Source organism: Mustela erminea, chromosome 7 (assembly GCF_009829155.1).
Source record: "Mustela erminea isolate mMusErm1 chromosome 7, mMusErm1.Pri, whole genome shotgun sequence".
In the NCBI taxonomy this organism is placed as follows: domain Eukaryota; kingdom Metazoa; phylum Chordata; class Mammalia; order Carnivora; family Mustelidae; genus Mustela; species Mustela erminea.
Genome location: NC_045620.1, coordinates 50,903,989 through 50,925,175, shown reverse-complemented (window position 1 = coordinate 50,925,175; position 21,187 = coordinate 50,903,989). Strand labels below are relative to the sequence as shown.

Below are 21,187 nucleotides of genomic sequence, written 5' to 3'. Positions count from 1 at the left end.
TCTTATCTTCAGTAATCTAGAAAATTAAAATTATTTTTTCTAGATCATACTTTTTTAAAGAGATTTTTAAAAAAATATTATTTATTTATTTGAGAGGGGGAGAGAGAGAATGAAAGTGAGCACAAGCAGGTAGAAGAGCAGAGGGAGAGGGAGAAAGAGACTTCCTGCTGAGCAGGAGCCCAACGTGGGGCTCTAACCCAGGACACTGGGATCATAACCTGAGGTGAAGGCAGACACTTAACCAAAGAGCCACCCAGGCACCCCATTTCTAGATCATTCTTGCCATATATATATATACATAGTTATGAGAATGTGAGAGATTATTCCTGATTTGAATGTGTTTTACAAAGAGCCATTTATTTAACTGTCGTCTTTGATGATGATTGAGATTTAGATCTTTAGGATTTTCTTTTATACTTTTCTGTCAAGAGTAGCCTTTTAAAGTTTCATTTTGCATCATGGTCGATAGTTGGCACACGTAAATGGAAACTTCTTTATGAAAGAATAAATAGTCAATGAAAAATACAGTGCACTATTAAATTAACTAAACAAATCATTTCTTAAAATATAGTTATATAGGCATACAGAATCTCCCAAAGAAAAATAGTAAAGAAGAACAAATGAATCTTCTTTACTATATTTTGTTAGGCTATCCAGAATGTTGTTGTGTTTCCAAATGCATATGTTTTTATTTTTTAAATAATTAAGATTTAAAGGGGAACCTGGGTGGCTCATTTAGTTAAGAGGCTGACTCTTGGTTTTGGCTCAGATCATAATCATGGGGTGCTGGGATCAAGTCCTGCACCAGGCGCTACACTCAGCAGGGAGTCCACTTGAGACTTTCTCCCTCTGCCCATCCCCCTGCTTGCTTTCTCTCTCTCTCTCAAATAAGTAAATCTTTAAAAAATAATTACAATTTAAAGAAATAAACAAAATTCAAGGCAAATCACTACATAGAGAAAATAACTATTGGTTTTTGGATGTTTACAAATAATTTCTTTGTAAATATATGTTTACAAACAAATTCAAATTGCAGGTTCAATTTAGTACCCAGAATTTTCACTGTGCATTATATTCACCATGCACTATATTATCATGGGGTTAACAATGGTCCATAAATTTAATTATAACTTATGGCTGGTTTCAGTCTATGATATACTATTATTTGGGAGTGTGCTGTTTCTCCCCGGCTTCATGTTCTTTGCAGGGGGAAACTCTACTATGATACTTCTCACTTATTGCTCCTACATATTCATGAATTTGAGAGAAAAAATAGGGCCCTGTGTGTCTTAGCAACTAATGGGATATATTTTGATATTTACATGCTTACACATATTATGTGTTATAGTCTTCTCTTTTACATGCAGTAAAAAGGTTAACCCCTTTTCTGCAGAGATCTGAAAATGTGAAACAGTGCCTGAGTAGCTGAATTCATCTAATTCGAATTCCTTGCAGGTCTAAGACCTATTGTTTTTCACTTGACTGCCTCCTTTTTCATCTGTCAATTGGTTACAAATTCTGGTACTGAAGAGAATACATTGGGGCTGGTGGCTCAGTGGGTTAAAGCCTCTGCCTTCAGTTCAGGTCATGATCTCAGGATCCTGGGATCGAGCTCCACATCGGGACATAATGTAATGACAGATAGTTTATATGGGAGCCCTTTGGGTACTCTGGTGGATGAATGTTTTTAAATTAGTTTTTCGTGGACATGGGGAGTTAGAGAGGAGAAGGGAGGTGGGGGAAATTGGAAGGGGAGCTGAACCAAGAGAGACTATGGACTCTGAAAAACAATCTGAGGGTTTTGAAGGGGCAGGGGGGTTGGGAGGTTGGGGTACCAGGTGGTGGGTATTATAGAGGGCACTGCTTGCATGGAGCACTGGGTGTGGCGCAAAAAGAATGTACCCTGGTTCTACACTGACACAGTATTTGCATCTCTCTCCTGTCCATAACTCCTAAAAGTTGGGGACCTCTCACTTTGGTTTCCCCAGAGCATGACATTTTATTTGGTGCTTGGGGGGCAATGGGCAGTTCAAGAAGTATGTTAATACTATCACTCAATGTATTGATCCATGCTATGCACCAACAGTGTAGTAAATATCGTTCATTTCTTGTAACAAAGGCAGTAGGAACTTCTCCCAAGGGACGGAATTCCAAGAACAGAATGAAGGCAGGAAGGGAGCTGGTATATTTGTACCTACACTGTGAGAGACACTGGTTTAGGTATTTTTATGTATACATTATACCACTGAACTGTCACAATCCTGCAAATTCTTACATGCTTGGGTTTATATGTAGCAAGTTTAGTAAGCCACCCAAATTCACAGTGACAGGCCCGTGAGTCAAATCCAGCATGCTTGACTCCATGATTGTCAAGTCCACTAGCCCCATATATCATGAGTCTGAGATTCATGAGTGTGTAGGTGCTATCAGGAAATGTCAAAAATGCCCATTTCAGGGACACATGGATGGCTCAGTTGGTTAATTGTCTACCTCCAGCTCAGGTCATAATCCCAGCATCCTGGGATCGAGTCCCCCATCAGGCTTCTTGCTTACCAGGAGCCTGTCCTGACTCTGCCTGCCTCTCCCTCTGCTTGTGCTATCTCTCTGACAAATGAATAAATAAAATCTTTTTAGAAGGGAGGTGGGGGAAATTGGAAGGGGAGCTGAACCATGAGAGACTATGGACTCTGAAAAACAATCTGAGGGTTTTGAAGGGGCGGGGGGTTGGGAGGTTGGGGTACCAGGTGGTGGGTATTATAGAGGGCACTGCTTGCATGGAGCACTGGGTGTGGTGCAAAAAGAATGAATACTGTTATGCTGAAAATAAATAAAAAATAAATTAAAAATATTAGTTTTTCGTAAACTGCAAAAAAAGAAAAGCGCTCCCATTTATAGCGTACACTTTATGGTTCACAAAGCACATGCCAACAATAAAAATAATGATGGGTTACCGTTACAATTCATAGAAAAGGAGGTACAGGGAAATTGAATGAAAGGGAATAACAAAGTAGGTTCATAAGTCAATCTTCCTTGTAAAAAAATTAACCTGAAAGTGCGTTTCTGCCACCTCTCTCCTGTGTGATATGATAAAGAATGACCACGATACATGAATTATAGTTCGGGGTTTTGAAAAGCATAATAGCTTTATACCAACACTTGAGCTTTTATTTATTTATTTATTGCTAACAAGATAGCTCGATTTGATATGCGGTTCCTGACAACCAACCTCAGAAATAATTCCATCTTCATGAGAAGTCAGAAAGAACCACAAACCAAACCTCAAAATAGATTCAAAGAGAAAATACTCTTAAAAAATTTCCCTTCCTGGGGCACTGGAGTGGCTCAGTGAGTTAAAGCCTCTGCGTTTGGCTCAGGTCATGATCCTAGGGTCCTGGGATTGAGCCCCATGTCTGGCTCTCTGCTCAGTGGGGAGCCTGCTTCCACCTCTCTCTCTCTCTCTGCCTGCTCTCTGCCTACTTGTGATCTGTCTGTCAAATAAATAAAGTAAAATCTTTAAAAAAAATTTCCCTTCCTATCAGAAGCAGACCAAACCACTAACAAATTCCCCAGAAAGCTTCATCTAAAAGGTTGTACTTTCTTCAGACACCCAGCAGGACCTTCTTCTCTGGGCCTGGTATTTCTTCAATGGCCTATTCCAGAGAATAAGACACTAAACTACTGAGCGCCATGGGCCTCAGAACCACGAAAGAGATGATGAGGGGCACAAAGCATGCCTCTGGTCACCAAGAGGGTATGGAAACGTTTGCTGCTTTTCTGCATTTTTCAAAGCTGAGTTTTTAGCTGGAGGCCGCTCCTTTATGATAAATTGCTGATACCGTATAGTAAAAGCTATTATATGATCTTTTACAAACCATTTCCTATCTTTGCATTCTCATGTGCCAAGACAGACAGGGATTATTTAAAACCCTGAAGAGAGTGCTCTTGCATTTAAATTGCCTGTAACCTTCGTGTAATAGATTTATGATTGATGATAGATTTAGTTAAAATATAACTATTTTAAATATTTACTCTCAGTAAAGGATTTCAACCTATGCTCATTTAAGTAACTTGGTGCATAATCCCTTTTCTATGAAACCATAGTGCAAGGACCAATGCCGCATTTCCGAGAGAACCCCAAGCTATTTTTCTAGAATGGCCGTATGCGTATATATCAGGCGTCCTGTTTTCACTCCCTTTGTGGAGCACCTACCCTGGAGCTCATGTAATAACCAATGACCAAAAAAACAAACAAAAAACCCAAACATCCAGGTCGAAGTGCCATCCCTGCCTGGAGATGAGTAGACTGCTCAGACAGATCGCAGGCAGGCATCTCAGCCCAGGCCTGTGCTGGGGAAGCTGGTTCCTGGCTTTGGGCACAATCTGGAAGCCAGCAAACTGACCCGAGTGCAGCAGGCGTTTAGGACTGATGATCTTTTCGCAGCCAGGCCGCGCGGGGACACCCACTCAGGGAGCCAGGCTAGGAGGCTGTCCAGCGCCTGCGCTGGCAATGCCGGCAGCCCCGCGGGGCTTCGCCCCGCACCCCAGCCCAGGCCCCGGCCTCAGGGGAGAGGGGGGCGAGGGCGGCGCAGAGAAGGGGATTTGCTAATTGCCAAAGCGGGAAGTGAGCTCGCGGAGGACTCAGGAGTGAGGGGGGCGGGGGTGGGTGGTGGGCGACCCGGAGAAGGGGCTTTGCTAATTGCCGAGGCGGGAAGTGAGCTCGCGGAAGACGTGGCGGAGAGTCTGGGAGGAGGTGGAGGGGCTGGGGGAGGAGGGGCGCACAGCGCCGGGGTGCTGTGCTGCGGCCCAGTCGGGACTGCAGGACCCAGGGGACTCGGGGCCCGTGCGCTCCCGCGCTCCAGCCCTAGCCCTGAAGGCCGCGCTGTCCGGTTCCCGCCGCCTGCTGCCCCTCCCCGCCCCAAGGCTTCTCTGGAGGACCCTCTGCTCACAGGTAAAGTGACACCGCGCCGCGCCCTCACCTGGAGCAGAAAGCGCGGACCACGAGATGGGGGTGGGTGGGTGCGGGGCCCAGCCTCCCCTGAACCCCAGGGCACCGGGACCACCCCGGACGCCGCGCCGCACCCCGTCCTCAAGGGGTCGGGCCGGGGACAGCGCCGCACTAGGTACCCCCCCTGCCAGCGGGCGCGCTAGCCCCCATCGTTCGGCACCCCCACGCGCTGTGTCAGAGCCTCCTGCCATTCCCAGGGCACCCAGAACCATAGAGAGTGAGGCCTTGGGTGCTTTCTAGTGACAGATTCAAGGCAATTCTTCGACTTTGGGACTTCAGAGTTAACATAGTTTTCATTTGTGATTATTATTTTTGTGTGGGGGCCATAGCTTTTCTTTTGACCTATGGTTGTTTTCACTCCCGGTTCTGTAGAAGCCCCTACATCCTAACCCTGTTGAGGACTCCGAAAGCTCTCAGAGCAGCAGTGCTGGGGGACAGTGTGGACACATGGTTTGGTTTCTCCTCTGGCCTGATTCTGTGGCAGCCCCGCTCTGTCCTCCTCAGACTTCAGAGCAATAGCTGAACAAGTGGAGAAAGGACCAGGGGGTCAGGAAGGTGGCCACCGAAGAGTGACTTCTCTGGAGGGTGGCTGAGCTAGCGAGTGAGCATGTTAGTCCAGCTCTGCCTGCAGTCGGGATGGAGCTGAACAGGGGCCAGGGAAGGGGAGGAGGAGCAGAGAGCGGGGACAAAGGGACCAAAGAGGAGATTCAGATGAAGGGAAGTAATGGGGAGGAAAGAGAAGAAACTCGAGATGACAGGCATGTAGAAAGGAAAAGGGATGAAGTGGGCATTGGGAAAGGGCACCACCAGGGAAGGAGAGAGGGGAAGGGAAGAGGGAGGAAGAGAGGAAAGGGGAAAGGGAGAAGGGAGGAGTCAGCACACCAGGGCTCCCCCTGCATCTGAAGAAGAGGTGGCTGGTCCAGCTTGTCAAACAGGGTGCTCACTCTTTGGTCCCAGTTTCTGCTCCCAGTGCTACTGGGCTTTGCAAGGAAGGCAGGCTGTCCCCTGGGACCTACTGGAGCCCACTGGAGCCCACAGGAGGGTGGGAGAGGTTAAGATGCCACCGGGTCCTGTCCTGAGCTGCTCCCAGCCACCAGCCTCACCACATGGTGCAAGAGGGACCCCAGAACAAAGGAAGGACACAGGCCCGCATGTCTGCTGGTGGCCCTGGGCACTTAGCTCATCGCAGTGAACCACACCGCCTCCTCAACCCAGGCTTTCAAAGCCTCCTTCTTCGTCCCTGGCTTTCATGTCTGTAGGAACATGAGCCACATCTAACTCATCTCCGACAGACAATTCTGACTCACCCCGTGTCAGATTTTTATTAGTGGCTGTGATAGAGTAAGATAGCAATGCTCCAACAAACGGACTATTTCCTCCCACGTGACCTCAACAGTCTTATACATTTTCTTAGCGAAAACATCTTGTCTCCTTCCATTAAGCTCATAACGTGGTCTAATAGTATACATGTGCCTTCGTTAGATGCGAAGCGATACAGAGGTCCTTTTTTTTTTTTTTTAAATTTTACAAGGTAAAGTCAGTGAACACATCTAACTTTGACGAATACGTCTCTAAAATGTCAATCCCAGGCAAAGCTTTTTCTGCCTACAGTTTGGAGCCTACGTGGTGACATTTTTAAAATGCTTTCAGTCCCTCAGTGAGGCTCTTAGAAGCTAGCCAGGGCTTACTACGTGCCAGGCACTGTGTCAGGTGTTGGAGCTAAAGGGAAGGAGAGCTTGGAGGCTGGCTGGGGAGGGACATCCATGACACAACCACAGCTAGAAATGGAGGCCAGTGCTAGAAAAGAGAGAGCAGGCTGCATGGAGAGTGTGTACCATGGGGCTTGTGAGCTCACGAATAAGTGGGAGTAACTGGAGTGGGGAGATGGGGGAGAGGAAGAGGGTCTTCCCATCAATGGGAATCACCTGTGCTTGGAGGCAGGCGCCATGACAGGGTCTCCACAGGAAGAGGGAGGCAGTGTGGTTGAAGGGCAGAGAGATGGGGCAGAACAGGCATCAGTCAGTTGGAGGGGTATGAAGAGACTGATGGGAGGATTATGGATGCCTTTGGAGGACTGAGAATTTGTTAGAAGATCAGTGCAGATTTCTATGGAGACAAATGCCAGGAACTGATAGGTCTTTGAAAGGTCACTCTGGCTGCCTTTTGGCAAAGGGGTTGGTAAAAGGCACTTGCAGGTGTGAACACACCAGGTGGGAGGTGAGTGCAGGAAATCAGGTGAGGGAGCATGGGAACTTGGTCTGGGGGTATATAAGGGAGAATAGCCTTTAATGAGTTCCACAAATTGGCACCAGCTGTGGCTTCATTACAGAGCTGGAAGGGGTAGGTGGGTGTGTCCTGGAGGTTACAGAAATTACATGAGAATAGGGAAGTCTTTTTAGATCTTTTTTTCAAGTAGAGGAACTCTCACCTTATTGATAGAATTCCAGAGTGGGAACGGATGGACATGAGGACATCTTTGAAATGTCTGAATATGTTCTTCGACATCTTTGCAAGTGACGAGGAGACCTTGACCTTAGGAGGACTCGGCCCTCTTTGTAGCCAAAAAGATTTCACCTACAGATTTGGGTTCTCCCTTTTAAAGTCAAGGAGACGGTCCTTCCAAAGGACACCTCCTATCATTTTACCCTCTTCATCATACCTCACGTGCTGGGATCTCCAAGACCCTCTGTTCCAGGTTGTGAGTATCCACTTTGGCCGGGCTGGTCTTGCCAAGAACACCACCACAGGAAATCTAGAGCCTGTAGTGCTATTAATAACATCATCTAAGACTGTCTTTGCTGCCCTCATGGCCTCTTCCCACCATGACTCACTGAAGCTTTTTACACATTGTATCCATTAAGCTATAGTTCCCAAAGCTCATCTTCTCTAGTGCCATTAATTTTTAGGGGACCAGGCAAACCTTAAACTTGTCCCCCTTAATTGGATCCCTGTGCCCCCACAATCTCTCTGAATGCCTTTCACCATGATCCTCGAATGAGACTCTGAGACCACTGCTGGTACCTAACACTTCTTGGCACCTTGTCTGTTAGGTTCTTGGAAGAGGAGGTGGCTATGGAGGTGAGTGGGGATGGGAGTGGGAGGATTTCTCCCTTCACTTCCCTTTTTGTTTTTTTCAAATAATGGGTTTTGAGGGGGAGGGAAAGGTTAACCAGACCATTTATTTTCCATCTCCCATTCGATAAAATGTTTACCACTCCCCACTGGAAGAATTTAGATCTTTCGTTTGAATCTCCAGGAAAATCTCCCAAACCCAGCCCACCACCATGTGGATTCAGCCATCTTCTGATTCACCTCCAGATTGTCTCCTCCTAACTGCTCAAGCCACAGGTTAAGGGCGAAATGTTCAATGCCCAAGCAATTAAGTGGGGAACACGTTTATCTAAGCAATTGCATGCAGCTCTGTATCTGCATACAGGGGGTCTCTTCCCAAGCCTTTCCAACCTCAGCAAAACAAGACAAAGCCCCAGCGATCTGGGGGTATATATCATTCATTCATTCCTGTGTTCAACACTCATGGCGGATCCCCACCAAGACAGTGGGAGAGCAAGGACTGGAGAAATCCTGGAAGCTGAAGTCTGAGGAGGATTTCAAATTCAAGTCAGAGATGAAAGAAACATCTGGACTGGGTCCTCAGGTACATGCAGTATTCTGAACTGAGGCTAGAATCAGAGACCCTTCTAATGAAAGGCCTCTACAGGTGGGCTCTCACAGGTGGGCTCCGACTCAGTTTCGTGTATATTCATTCATGAAATAGCTCTTCGGGTCAACATGCAGAACAAAACCATTTAATAAAACTGACAATGAGGAGCAGGAAAGGCAAAGCCAGAAGGCATGTGAATGGGGAGAGAGGAAGAGCCAGGGCAGAAAACCAAGAATCCCTCCTTGCCCTCCTTGCTGCCAGGGAGGTCTGGGGGACTAGTTTCCACCTGGGATCCCAAGTCCAGAACAAAAGCAGCGGGGCCACGGCGGGGGAGGAAAGGGGGTCCTTGGCAGGAGCACGTGGGGGTGCCAAACGATGGGGGCTAGCACGCCTGCTGGGGGGGGCACCTCGCAGGGCGCTGTCCCCAGCCCGACCCCATGCGGACCCGGGTTCGGCGCCAGCGTCCGGGGTGGTCCCGGTGCCCTGGGGTTCGCGAGAGGCTGGGCCCCGACACCACGCCCCTCCCCCCAAGCTCGCGTCCCGTGCTTTCTGCTCCAGGTGAGGGCGCGGCGCGGTGTCACTTTATCCTGTGCGCAGAGGGTGGTCCGGAGAAGCCATGGGGCGGGGAGGGGCAGCAGGCAGCAGGAGCGGAACAGCGCGGCCTCGCGCGGGAGCGCATGGGCGGCAAGTCGGTGGGTCCTGCAGTCCCGACTGGGCCGCAGCACAGCACCGCGGCGCTGTGCGCCCCTCCTCCGCCAGCCCCTCCACCTCCTCCCAGTCTCTCCGCCACATCCTCCTCGAGCTCACTTCCCGCTTTGGCAATTAGCAAAGCCCCTTCTCTAAGCCGCCCCCGCCCCACCTCCCTCCTGAGGCCCTGCCCGGGCTGGGGCGTGGGGCGAAGCCCCCGGGGGCTGCGATAGTTGCCAGCGCCAGCGCTGGGTAGCCTCCTAGCCTGGCTCCCTGAGTGGGTGTCCCTGCGCGGCCTGGCTGCGAAAAGATCATCAGTCCTGTTAACCCTAGCTGCACTCTCCGGTCAGTTTGGTGGCTTCCTGATTGTGCCCAAAGCCAGGAACCAGCTTCCCCAGCACAGGCCTGGGCAGAGATGCCTGCCTGCGATCTGTTTGAGCAGTCCACTCATCTCCAGGCAGGGATGGCACTTCGACCTGGATGTTTGGGTTTTTTGTTTGTTTTTTTGGTCATTGGTTATTACATGAGCTCCAGGGTAGGTGCTCCACAAAGGGAGTGAAAACAGGACGCCTGATATATACGCATACGGCCATTCTAGAAAAATAGCTTGGGGTTCTCTCGGAAACGCGGCATTGGTCCTTGCAGTATGGTTTAATAGTAAAGGGATTATGCACCAAGTTACTTAAATGAGCATAGGTTGAAATCCTTTACTGAGAGTAAATATTTAAAATAGTTATATTTTAACTAAATCTATCATCAATCATAACTCTATTACACGAAGGTTACAGGCAATTTAAATGCAAGAGCACTCTCTTCAGGGTTTTAAATAATCCGTGTCTGTCTTGGCACATGAGAATGCAAAGATAGGAAATGGTTTGTAAAAGATCATATAATAGATTTTACTATACGGTATCAGCAATTTATCATAAAGGAGCGGCCTCCAGCTAAAAACTCAGCTTTGAAAAATGCAGAAAAGCAGCAAACGTTTCCATACCCTCTTGGTGACCAGAGGCATGCTTTGTGCCCCTCATCATCTCTTTCGTGGTTCTGAGGCCCATGGCGCTCAGTAGTTTAGTGTCTTATTCTCTGGAATAGGCCATTGAAGAAATACCAGGCCCAGAGAAGAAGGTCCTGCTGGGTGTCTGAAGAAAGTACAACCTTTTAGATGAAGCTTTCTGGGGAATTTGTTAGTGGTTTGGTCTGCTTCTGATAGGAAGGGAATTTTTTTTTAAAGATTTTATTTATTTATTTATTTGACAGACAGAGATCACAAGTAGGCAGAGAGCAGGCAGAGAGAGAGAGGTGGAAGCAGGCTCCCCGCTGAGCAGAGAGCCAGACATGGGGCTCAATCCCAGGACCCTAGGATCATGACCTGAGCAAAACGCAGAGGCTTTAACTCACTGAGCCACTCCAGTGCCCTGGGAAGGGAAATTTTTTTAAGAGTATTTTCTCTTTGAATCTATTTTGAGGTTTGGTTTGTCGTTCTTTCTGACTTCTCATGAAGATGGAATTATTTCTGAGGTTGGTTGTCAGGAACCTCATATCAAATCGAGCTATCTTGTTAGCAATAAATAAATAAATAAAAGCTCAAGTGTTGGTATAAAGCTATTATGCTTTTCAAAACCCCGAACTATAATTCATGTATCATAGTCATTCTTTATCATATCACACAGGAGAGAGGTGGCAGAAACGCACTTTCAGGTTAATTTTTTTACAAGGAAGATTGACTTATGAACCTACTTTGTTATTCCCTTTCATTCAATTTCCCTGTACCTCCTTTTCTATGAATGGTAACGGTAACCCATCATTATTTTTATTGTTGGCATGTGCTTTGTGAACCATAAAGTGTACGCTATAAATGGGAGCGCTTTTCTTTTTTTGCAGTTTATGAAAAACTAATATTTTTTAATTTATTTTTTTAATTTATTTTCAGCATAACAGTATTCATTCTTTTTGCACCACACCCAAGTGCTCCATGCAATCCGTGCCCTCTATAATACCCACCACCTGGTACCCCAACCTCCCAACCCCCCGCCCCTTCAAAACCCTCAGATTGTTTTTCAGAGTCCATAGTCTCTCATGGTTCAGCTCCCCTTCCAATTTCCCCCACCTCCCTTCTCCTCTCTAACTCCCCATGTCCAAGAAAAACTAATTTAAAAACATTCATCCACCAGAGTACCCAAAGGGCTCCCATATAAACTATCTGTCGTTACATTATGTCATTCTGCTTTTGCTTCTATTGCTGTCCAAACAATGTTTTAAAACATTCTTTAAAATGGGCCTTTTTAACAAGATTTTTACAAAAGATTTTATTTATTCATTTGTCAGAGAGATAGCACAAGCAGCGGGAGAGGCAGGCAGAGTCAGGAGCAGGCTCCTGGTAAGCAAGAAGCCTGATGGGGGACTCGATCCCAGGATGCTGGGATTATGACCTGAGCTGGAGGTAGACAATTAACCAACTGAGCCATCCATGTGTCCCTGAAATGGGCATTTTTGACATTTCCTGATAGCACCTACACACTCATGAATCTCAGACTCATGATATATGGGGCTAGTGGACTTGACAATCATGGAGTCAAGCATGCTGGATTTGACTCACGGGCATGTCATTGTGAATTTGGGTGGCTTGCTAAACTTGCTACATAGAAACCCAAGCATGTAAGAATTTGCAGGATTGTGACAGTTCAGTGGTATAATGTATACATAAAAATACCTAAACCAGTGTCTCTCACAGTGTAGGTACAAATAGACCAGCTCCCTTCCTGCCTTCATTCTGTCCTTGGAATTCCGTCCCTTGGGAGAAGTTCCTACTGCCTTTGTTACAAGAAATGAACAATATATACGAGACTGTTGGTGCATAGCATGGATCAATACATTGAGTGATAGTATTAACATACTTCTTGAACTGCCCATTGCCCCCCAAGCACCAAATAAAATGTCATGCTCTGGGGAAACCAAAGTGAGAGGTCCCCAACTTTTAGGAGTTATGGACAGGAGAGAGATGCAAATACTGTGTCAGTGTAGAACCAGGGTAACTAATGTTTAAGCCAGGAAGAGAATGTGTGTGGAAGAAAGGCACTGATGATTTATAAAGCCATTTGGCTGGGTGGTGACTACCCTCAGACTGACAATTTGCCATGAAAGCTTCTAGGCAAATTTGAGATCTTTATTAGTGACAATATGGCTATAGCCTTAAGGGGAAGAAAAAAACCAAAAACCAAAACACACATACGCACAAACTGTTGGTCTTGTGTCTTTTCACAAATAATGACAGTTACCAGAAATTTTATCTTTACATGGGGAAAACAGCAACTGAAAATGTATTTCATTTGATTCATCACAGAATATGGTGTTTTTGTTCATTTCACACCATTTTTGTTAAGTTTTATTGAAATTAATGCAATCTGAGATAAAATGTTAATATTCTTGAGGGTATGGACATTGTATACAAATGAACCCAGCTAAGTGGGCTCCTGGATAGGGTCTGACCTATTTATAAAAGTCGCTGGAGCTAAGTGGCTTGTTCCAGAACAAGACAACGCTTTCCCTCCGTTGCACTTGCCTTCTACAGCCTACGTGGGAGTTAATACATTCCCTTGTCTCCTTAAATTTTGTCCAGAGTGTGTTAAAGCAGTCATAGGGGACCTGGGTGGTTTTGGCGTCTGCCTTCTCATAACAATGCCCCAGCTTTCTCCTGGAGAATCAACGTTCCCGCTTTCAGTCCATGCAGTTAGGCAGCGGCAACTTCACCCTGGCTCCTGACTCTAGCAGTTGGCATGTCACCCACTAATGGCCTTTGAGAACATCACTGAGTGAGCCGTGAGTTTAGTTGATGCACGAGACCTTTGCTGGGTCGTTGAGGAGGTGGGTCTCTGAATAACTAGCTTGAGATCCAGTTGTGTGTGGTGGAACAAATGAGCAGAGTGATGTGTTGGCCAGAGTGCCCATCCTAGAGAGCCCTGAATGCCAGACAAAAGCATTTGAGACTATTTTTTCAGGCAACAGGAAGCCAGGAAGCTAGCTTTGAAAAGCAGCACATGAAAGTTGGTGTTTTTGGAGGATTAGTCGGGCAGCTGTGTGTAGGATAGGGTGGAGGAAGGAGAGAACGCAATCCCTGAGTGTATTTAATCTTTATGATACACTTTAATTTTATGAAGTTGAATTTGCATCCTTGTCCAAACGTGAGGGAAACCCCTGTCCAAAACAGTAAATGTTTTTTGGTTGCCTTTTTTTAAGGTAATAGTTTGCGGGGCAGTCCTCACAAAAGGGAGAGTCAAGTTTCTGCTACAAACAGCTGCTCAAAGTGCTGAGAAATGGTTGCTGGAGCAGTACCCTTAAGGAGGCCTCCTGTGCTCCCACATACTGTGAGTCATTTTATTTATTTATTTATTTTAAAGATTTTATTTATTTATTTGAGAGAGAGACAGTGAGAGAGAGCATGAGCGAGGAGAAAGTCAGAGGGAGAAGCATACTCCCCGTGGAGCTGGGAGCCTGATGCGGGACTCGATCCCTGGACTCCGGGATCATGACCTGAGCCGAAGGCAGTCTTCCAACCAACTGAGACACCCAGGCGTCCCACTGTGAGTCATTTTAAAAGGTAATTTATAAAGGCCTCTTTGTTTCCATACTAGATGAAAGTCTGGTAGAAATTACACAGCTAAGACAATTTAGTGACTAAATTTTTTAGTCTTCTGCCCATTGCCATCAGGGCCTCACATACACACACATTCTGCCTTGTAGGCAAGCTCTGTCACAACAATTTGGATACAGATTGCAACTTGCTGGCAAGGTGAAATTCATGCTGTCTTTTCCCAGCTCAGGACCAACCTTGGCTTCACTGAGGGGTTTGGCTGCAAAATTCTATGTCCCTGAAGCATGTTTCCAGGGTTGACCTCAACAGAGGGTCTTTCTGGAAGGACATGAGCAGTTCTGTTTCTCCCCTCCTTCCTCAAATGCATTTTCATTTTAATCTATTTTGCAAGAACCATTCAACCTGTCTGTCTGTTTAAGAAAATGTTTGTCAAGATCTTTAAAGTTATTACATTTTTTTCTCCTTTTCATTTGTTATGAAAAGGACAATTTTTTTTTGGAGTATGAAAAGGAGAAAGGATTAATGTGGAAGGGTAATTCCTGTGAGAGCTGATGAGACTAATCTTCCCTGAATACTCGTGACTCCTTATAACAAGGACTGAACCTGTTCTCTTTTCAGATGGATTTTTTTTAATAGCACTATTCATTTTTTTAAATAGCCAGTTGGATGGCAATTTAGATGCTTGTAACTTTCTTGATTTTCAAGCTTACAGGGAACTCCATTTATTCTTTGAAGCATTACTTCTACATTGCATGTTAGAGAGAAAAAGAGAAACACTACAACACCAAAGATTAAGTAAAAAGTAAAATAAGTTCACCTCCATTGTTCAGAGATTGAAAATAAAACTGAACAGTAGGTGGTCTGATTATGTATTTTCATTTTCAGGATCAACAACAGAATATGTTGATATGGGGTATTGTTATAACTACAGAAAATACAATAGCAGCAGTGAAAAAAAATAGTAACTGTCCTTTGCTCTCTAGAAAGCATGCTAAGTCAGAGGACAGCTGCTGGGATAGATCTTACTTTAAGATTATTTCACTTGTTAAAGAAATTCTATGAAATTGGTGACATCTAATGCACTGAGTGCTGCACTGTTCATGCCATTTGAGAAATTGTGCAAAAAACAGCAAGTGCATTTTACACTTGACTACCATTCAACTACTGCCAAACCATCAGTTGTGTGTTATTTCTATCTTCTAATGTGATAGATTTAATGCAGTGCTATTCCAGGTATTTCTGGAGCTCATGCCATATTCAGTGTATCACACTATTTTTTCCCCTCCTTTTTTCTATTTCTCAGGAAGGATCAAAAGCACAACAAGTGGATTCAAAGAAGAGCTTTTTGAATGTCTCACCTTAAAACCTTGTTACTCCCACAGTGGATAACCTCCAATTTCACTTCACTGCCATGGTAGCAAAAACTGAGCCTTTTTATATTCTTCAAAGGAATTCTAACAGCCCTATTTTTAACTTTGATTCTTTGTGTTTGTACTTAGTTTTAGAGTTAAGAAAAACAGAAATCCTCTAATATTCGACAGAAATCCCATACTAAAGCTTATAAGTAAATCTGATAAGTTTAATGCTATATTTTGATAAATAATAGGGATGACAGTTTTTAGTAGCAATAGTTGGTCATTTTATACATGACTAAAAAAAACATATTCTCATTAGAATACTTCATAAGATTTTTAGAAATTGAATATTGAGTGAATCAAATGAGAGAAAATTCCTCAAACTCACATTTTTATACAACCCCCTCCACTGCTTACACAAGCGAGCTACGATTAGGCCAGTGACTGGCTCTGTGCTGTTGCATCTGTTCCCTGACTGCTCTACCCCTCCTTCCTCCAGCAGTTTTCTTTAGGGCTCAGTAGACATCACAATCTATATTCGTTCATTGTCACTATACAGAATAAGCTGTGTATAAAAATCCCTGAATACAATGACTACATGGCCGTTCTTTGCTTTGTTCCGGTCATCAATTCAGTTGAATAATTTAGGAACGAAAATAAATATTGTTTTAGATATGTGTTGTCCATTCTTTTATAAGCTTGTGGGCTGAATAAATGTTTCTTCTTTTAAGCTTGCACTTTCAAGTGTTCAGCATTATATCCACGATAAAATTTCCTTTGAGCATACTATTTAAACTTACTGCCCCTTCATTTGTAAAATTAGTGGGAATATGTCCCTTTATTAGTGGGACTCTGTCCCTTCATTCCCAATTGGGGGAATGTGTCTGACACTACCTGCACAGACTAGTTTGAGTTTGGTGAATGAGTATATTTAATGCCCTTGGTATATATCTTGCTATTTGGTAAGCAGTCAATAATTGAAAGCTACTACTCATACTTATTTCCACTCATTGTTTCTCTGGTTTATTCATCATTTTAAAGATTTTATTTATTTATTTGACAGACATAGAAAGACAGCACAAGCAAGCAGAGTGGCAGACAGAGGGAGAGAGAGAAGTAGGCTCCTTGCTGAGCAAGGAACCTGATGTGGGGTTAGAACGCAGGACCCTGGGATTATGACCTGAGCCAAAGGCAGCCGCTTAACTGACTGAGCCACCCAGGCGTCCCTTATTCATCATTTTAAAGTCCTGCAGTTTTCAATATAAAGGATGTTGCTTTCCTGCCAATCTCACATTTTTAAAAAGTATGTATAATTTTTTGAAATACTTGTAATTTGAGAGGAAAAATCATGCACATTTTCACAGTGGTTGTTTGATAGCAGTGTTTACACAAGGCATTTGTTTCCTGCTAGTGGGAATAATATCTACTGCTATTCTCTTCTGCTACTATGTCACTTCTTTTGTAGAACTTATTCTTTAATGTTTTCTGGTATTTTTTTTTCTCTGCTCACTGTTTGAGTTTATTCCACTTGAGTTACCCATACGGGCCACCTTATTTCTTCTGCTTATTTTAACTGAATTCCTTTGGCTATTCGATATCTTTTCTGGTTCCATATAAATTTTAGGATTATTTGTTCCATTTCTTTGAAGAAAATTGATGGTATTTTGATAGGAATTGCATTAAATGTGTAGATTGTCTTAGGTAGCATAGACATTTTCACAATATTTATTCTTCCCATCTAGGAGCATGGAACATTTTTCCATTTCTTTGTGTCTTCCTCAATTTCTTCATGAGTACGTTATAGTTTTCCGAGTATTGATTCTTAGCCTTTTTGGTTAGGTTTATTCCTAGGTATCTTATAGTTTTGGGTGCAACTGTAAATGGGATTGATTCCTTAATTTTCTTTCTTCTGTCTTGTTGTTGGTGTAGAGAAATGCAACTGATTTCTGTGCATTGATTTTATAACCCGACACTTTACTAAATTCCTGTAAAAGTTCTAGCAGTTTTGGAGTGAAGTCTTTTGGGTTTTCCACATATTGTATCATATCATCTGCAAAGAGCGATAGTTTGACTTCTTCTTTGCTGATTTGGATGCCTTTAATTTCCTTTTGTTGTCTGATTGCTGAGGCTAGGACTTCTAGTACTATGTTGAATAGCAGAGGTGATAACGGACATCCCTGCCGTGTTCCTGAACTTAGCAGAAAAGCTTTAATTTTTTTTTCATTGAGAATGATATTTGCAGTGGGTTTTTCATAAATGGCTTTGATGATATTGATAATATATTGATGATATGTGCCTTCTATCCCTGCACTTTGAAGAGTTTTGAGCAGGAAGGGATGCTGTACTTTGTCAAATGCTTTTTCAGCATCTATTAAGAGTATCATATGGTTCTTGTTCTTTCCTTTATTAATGTGTGGTATGACATTGATTGATTTGCAGATGTTGTATCAACCTTGCAGCCCTGGAATAAATCCCACTTGGTCGTGGTGAATAATCCTTTTAATGTACTGTTGAATCCTATTGGCTAGGATTTTGGTGAGAATTTTTGCATCTGTGTTCATCAAGGATATTGGTCTGTAGTTCTCTTTTTTGATGGGATCCTTGTCTGGTTTTGGGATCAAGGTGATGCTGGCCTCATAAAATGAGTTTGGAAGTTTTCTTTCCATTTCTATTTTTTGGGAACAGTTTTAGGAGAATAGGAATTAGTTCTTTAAATGTTTGGTAGAATTCCCCCGGTAAGTCGTCTGGCCCTGGGCTTTTGTTTGTTTGGAGATTTTTGATGACTGTTTCAATCTCCTTACTGGTTACGTGTCTGTTCAGGCTTTCTAGTTCTTCCTGGTTCAGCTGTGGTAGTTTATATTTCTCTAGGAATGAATCCATTTCTTCCAGATTGTCAAATTTGTTGGTGTAGAGTTGCTCATAATATGTTCTAATTGTCTGTATTTCTTTGGTGATATATGTGATCTCTCCTCTTTCATTCATGATTTTATTTATTTGGGTCCTTTATCTTTTCTTTTTGATAAGTCTGGCCAGGGGTTTGTCAATCTTATTAATTATTTCAAAGAACCAGCTCCTAGTTTTGTTGATTTGTTCTATTGTTTTTTTGGTTTTTATTTCATTGATTTCTGCTCTGATCTTTATGATTTCTCTTCTCCTGCTGGGCTTAGGGTTTCTTTCTTGTTCTTTCTCCAACTCCTTTAGGTGTAGGGTTAGGTTGTGTACCTGAGAACTTTCTTATTTCTTGAGAAAGGCTTGAACTGCTATATATTTTCCTCTCAGGACTGCCTTTGTTATGTCCCACAGATTTTGAACCGTTGTGTTTTCATTATCATTTGTTTCCATGAATTTTTTCAATTTTTCTTTAATTTCCTGGATGACCCATTCATTCTTTAGAAAGATGCTGTTTACTCTCCATGTATTTGGGTTCTTTCCAAATTTCCTCTTGTGATTGAGTTCTAGCTTCAGAGCAGTGTGGTCTGAAAATATGCAGGGAATGACCCCAATCTTTAGATACCGGTTGAGGCCTGATTAAGGACCGAGGATGTGATCTACTCTGGACAATGTTCCATGTGTACTAGAGAAGAATGTGTATTGCTGCTTTGGGATGCAATGTTCTGAATATATCTGTGATGTCCATCTGGTCCATTGTGTCACTTAAGACCTTTATTTCCTTATTGATCTTTTGCTTGGATGATCTGTCCATTTCAGTGAGGGGAGTGTTAAAGTCCCCTACTATTATTGTATTATTGTTGATGTGTTTCTTTGATTTTGTTATTAATTGGTTTATATAGTTGGCTGCTCCCACGTTAGGGGCATAGATATTTAAAATTGTTAGATCTTCTTGTTAGACAGATCCTTTGAGTATGATATAGTATCCTTCCTCATCTCTTATTATAGTCTTTGGCTTAAAATCTAATTGATCTGATATAAGGATTTCCAGTCCTGCTTTCTTCTGATGTCCATTAGCATGGTAAATTCTTTTCCACCCCCTCACGTTAAATCTGAAGGTGTCTTCGGGTTTAAAATGAGTTTCCTGTAGGTAACATATAGATGAGTTTTGTTTTTTTTATCCATTCTGATACCCTGTGTCTTTTGACTGGGGCATTATATATATATATATATATAATATAAATTCCATCCCTCTGAACAGATTTTTCTCTCAAAGTCCGGGGCAAGAAATCAATTGTTACATATGTATTCACTAAAAAAGCAGCTGGAAGATGCTGAGCACTGTGGCCCATGAGATCAAGGCACCAGCACACACTTGTGAGTGGTGAGCTCCCAAGGCTGGAGGAAAATTCTAGAATAAAGTGCTCATTAGGGAGCCATACCTTTTCTCCTGTTTCCTTACCTCTCTGCACTGCCCTCTTGTATCCACAGCATTGGAAATGCTTTTAGAAACACACCACACTGAATCACCACAAATTATGTGATTCTCTTGGTGGACAACCAAACACTGTGTAAAAACAGTGTTTTTCTAGTTCATGCTTCTGGATGGAAAATAATTCAAAATAAGCTGATAGGAGTAGCCAAGAGAGATTTAATCTTCTGTTTGGAAAAGGGCTTCTATATAAGTGAGTAGAGGAACCTTTAAGAATTATTCATGTTTAGGGGCACCTGGGTGGCTCAGCGGGTTAAGCCTCTGCCTTTAGCTCAGGTCATGATCTCAGGGTCCTGGGATCAAGCCCCACATCAGGGTCTCTGCTCAGCGGGGAACCTGTTTCCCGCTCCCTCTTTCTGCCTGTCTCTGCCTACTTGTGATCTCTGTCAAATAAATAAATAAAGATTTTTTAAAAAAATAATTATTCATGTTTACATATATGCACCAGAATGCTATGTCCCTTGTCAAATAGGCTTCAAATCAACAAAAATGATAATATTTTACTTAATAAGTTTTTTAATTCCTCTGTTAACATTTTGGAATACATCATTTTAATGCACATCTGCAAATGTGTAATCACTTCATGTGAGACAAGGAATGCTTAAAAAGGCAACCAGGGGCACCGGGGTGGCTCAGTGGGTTAAGCCTCTGCCTTTGGCTCAGGTCATGATCTCAGGGTCCTGGGATCGAGCCCTGCATCAGTCTCTCTGCTTAGCCGGGAGCCTGCATCTCTCTCTCTCTTTCTGCCTGCCTCTCTGCCTGCTTGTGATCTCTCTCTGTGTCATATAAATAAATACAATCTTTTAAAAAAAAGGCAACCAAAAATCATTTACAGTTTTGGACAGGAGTTTCCCTTACATTTGGATAAGGATGCAAATTCCACTTCATAATAAATTACACTGCATCATAAAGATTAAATGCACTCAGGGATTGCGTTCTCTCCTCCTTCCACCCTATCATACACACAGCTGCCCGACTAATCTTCCAAAAACACAAATTTTCATGTGCTTCTTTTCAAAACTAGCTTCCTGGCTTCCTGTTGCCTGAAAAAATAGTCTCAAATGCTTTTGTCTGGCATTCAGGGCTCTCTAGGATGGGCACTCTGGCCAACACATCACTGCTCATTTATTCCACCACACACAAGTGGATCTCGGGCTAGTTATTCAGAGACCCACCTCCTCAACGACCCAGCAAAGGTCTCGTGCATCTACTAAACTCACGGCTCACTCAGTGATGTTCTCAAAGGCCATTAGTGGGTGACATGCCACTGCTAGAGTCAGGAGCCAGTGTGAAGTTGCCGCTGCCTAACTGCATAGACTGAAAGCGGGAACGTTGATTCTCCAGGAGAAAACTGGGGCATTGTTATGAGAAGGCAGACGCCAAAACCACCCAGGTCCCCTATGACTGTTTTAACACACTCTGGACAAAATTTAAGGAGACAAGTGAACGTATTAACTCCCACTTAGGCTGTAGAAGGAAAATGCAACGGAGGGAAGGCGTTATCTTC

At 43.6% G+C, this 21,187-nt stretch overlaps 1 protein-coding gene across 1 annotated transcript in view; it reads left to right on the top strand.

The window, feature by feature from the left end:
- Positions 1 to 3,730: 3,730 nt before the first annotated feature.
- LOC116596353 (translation initiation factor IF-2-like) overlaps positions 3,731 to 21,187 on the top strand; it is a 920,264-nt gene continuing 902,807 nt past the window's right edge. Inside the window, exons 1-2 of the mRNA XM_032353680.1 lie at positions 3,731 to 3,751; positions 4,303 to 4,948. Coding sequence (XP_032209571.1) covers positions 3,731 to 3,751; positions 4,303 to 4,948 — 667 coding nt within the window. The remainder of the gene's footprint in view (positions 3,752 to 4,302; positions 4,949 to 21,187) is intronic.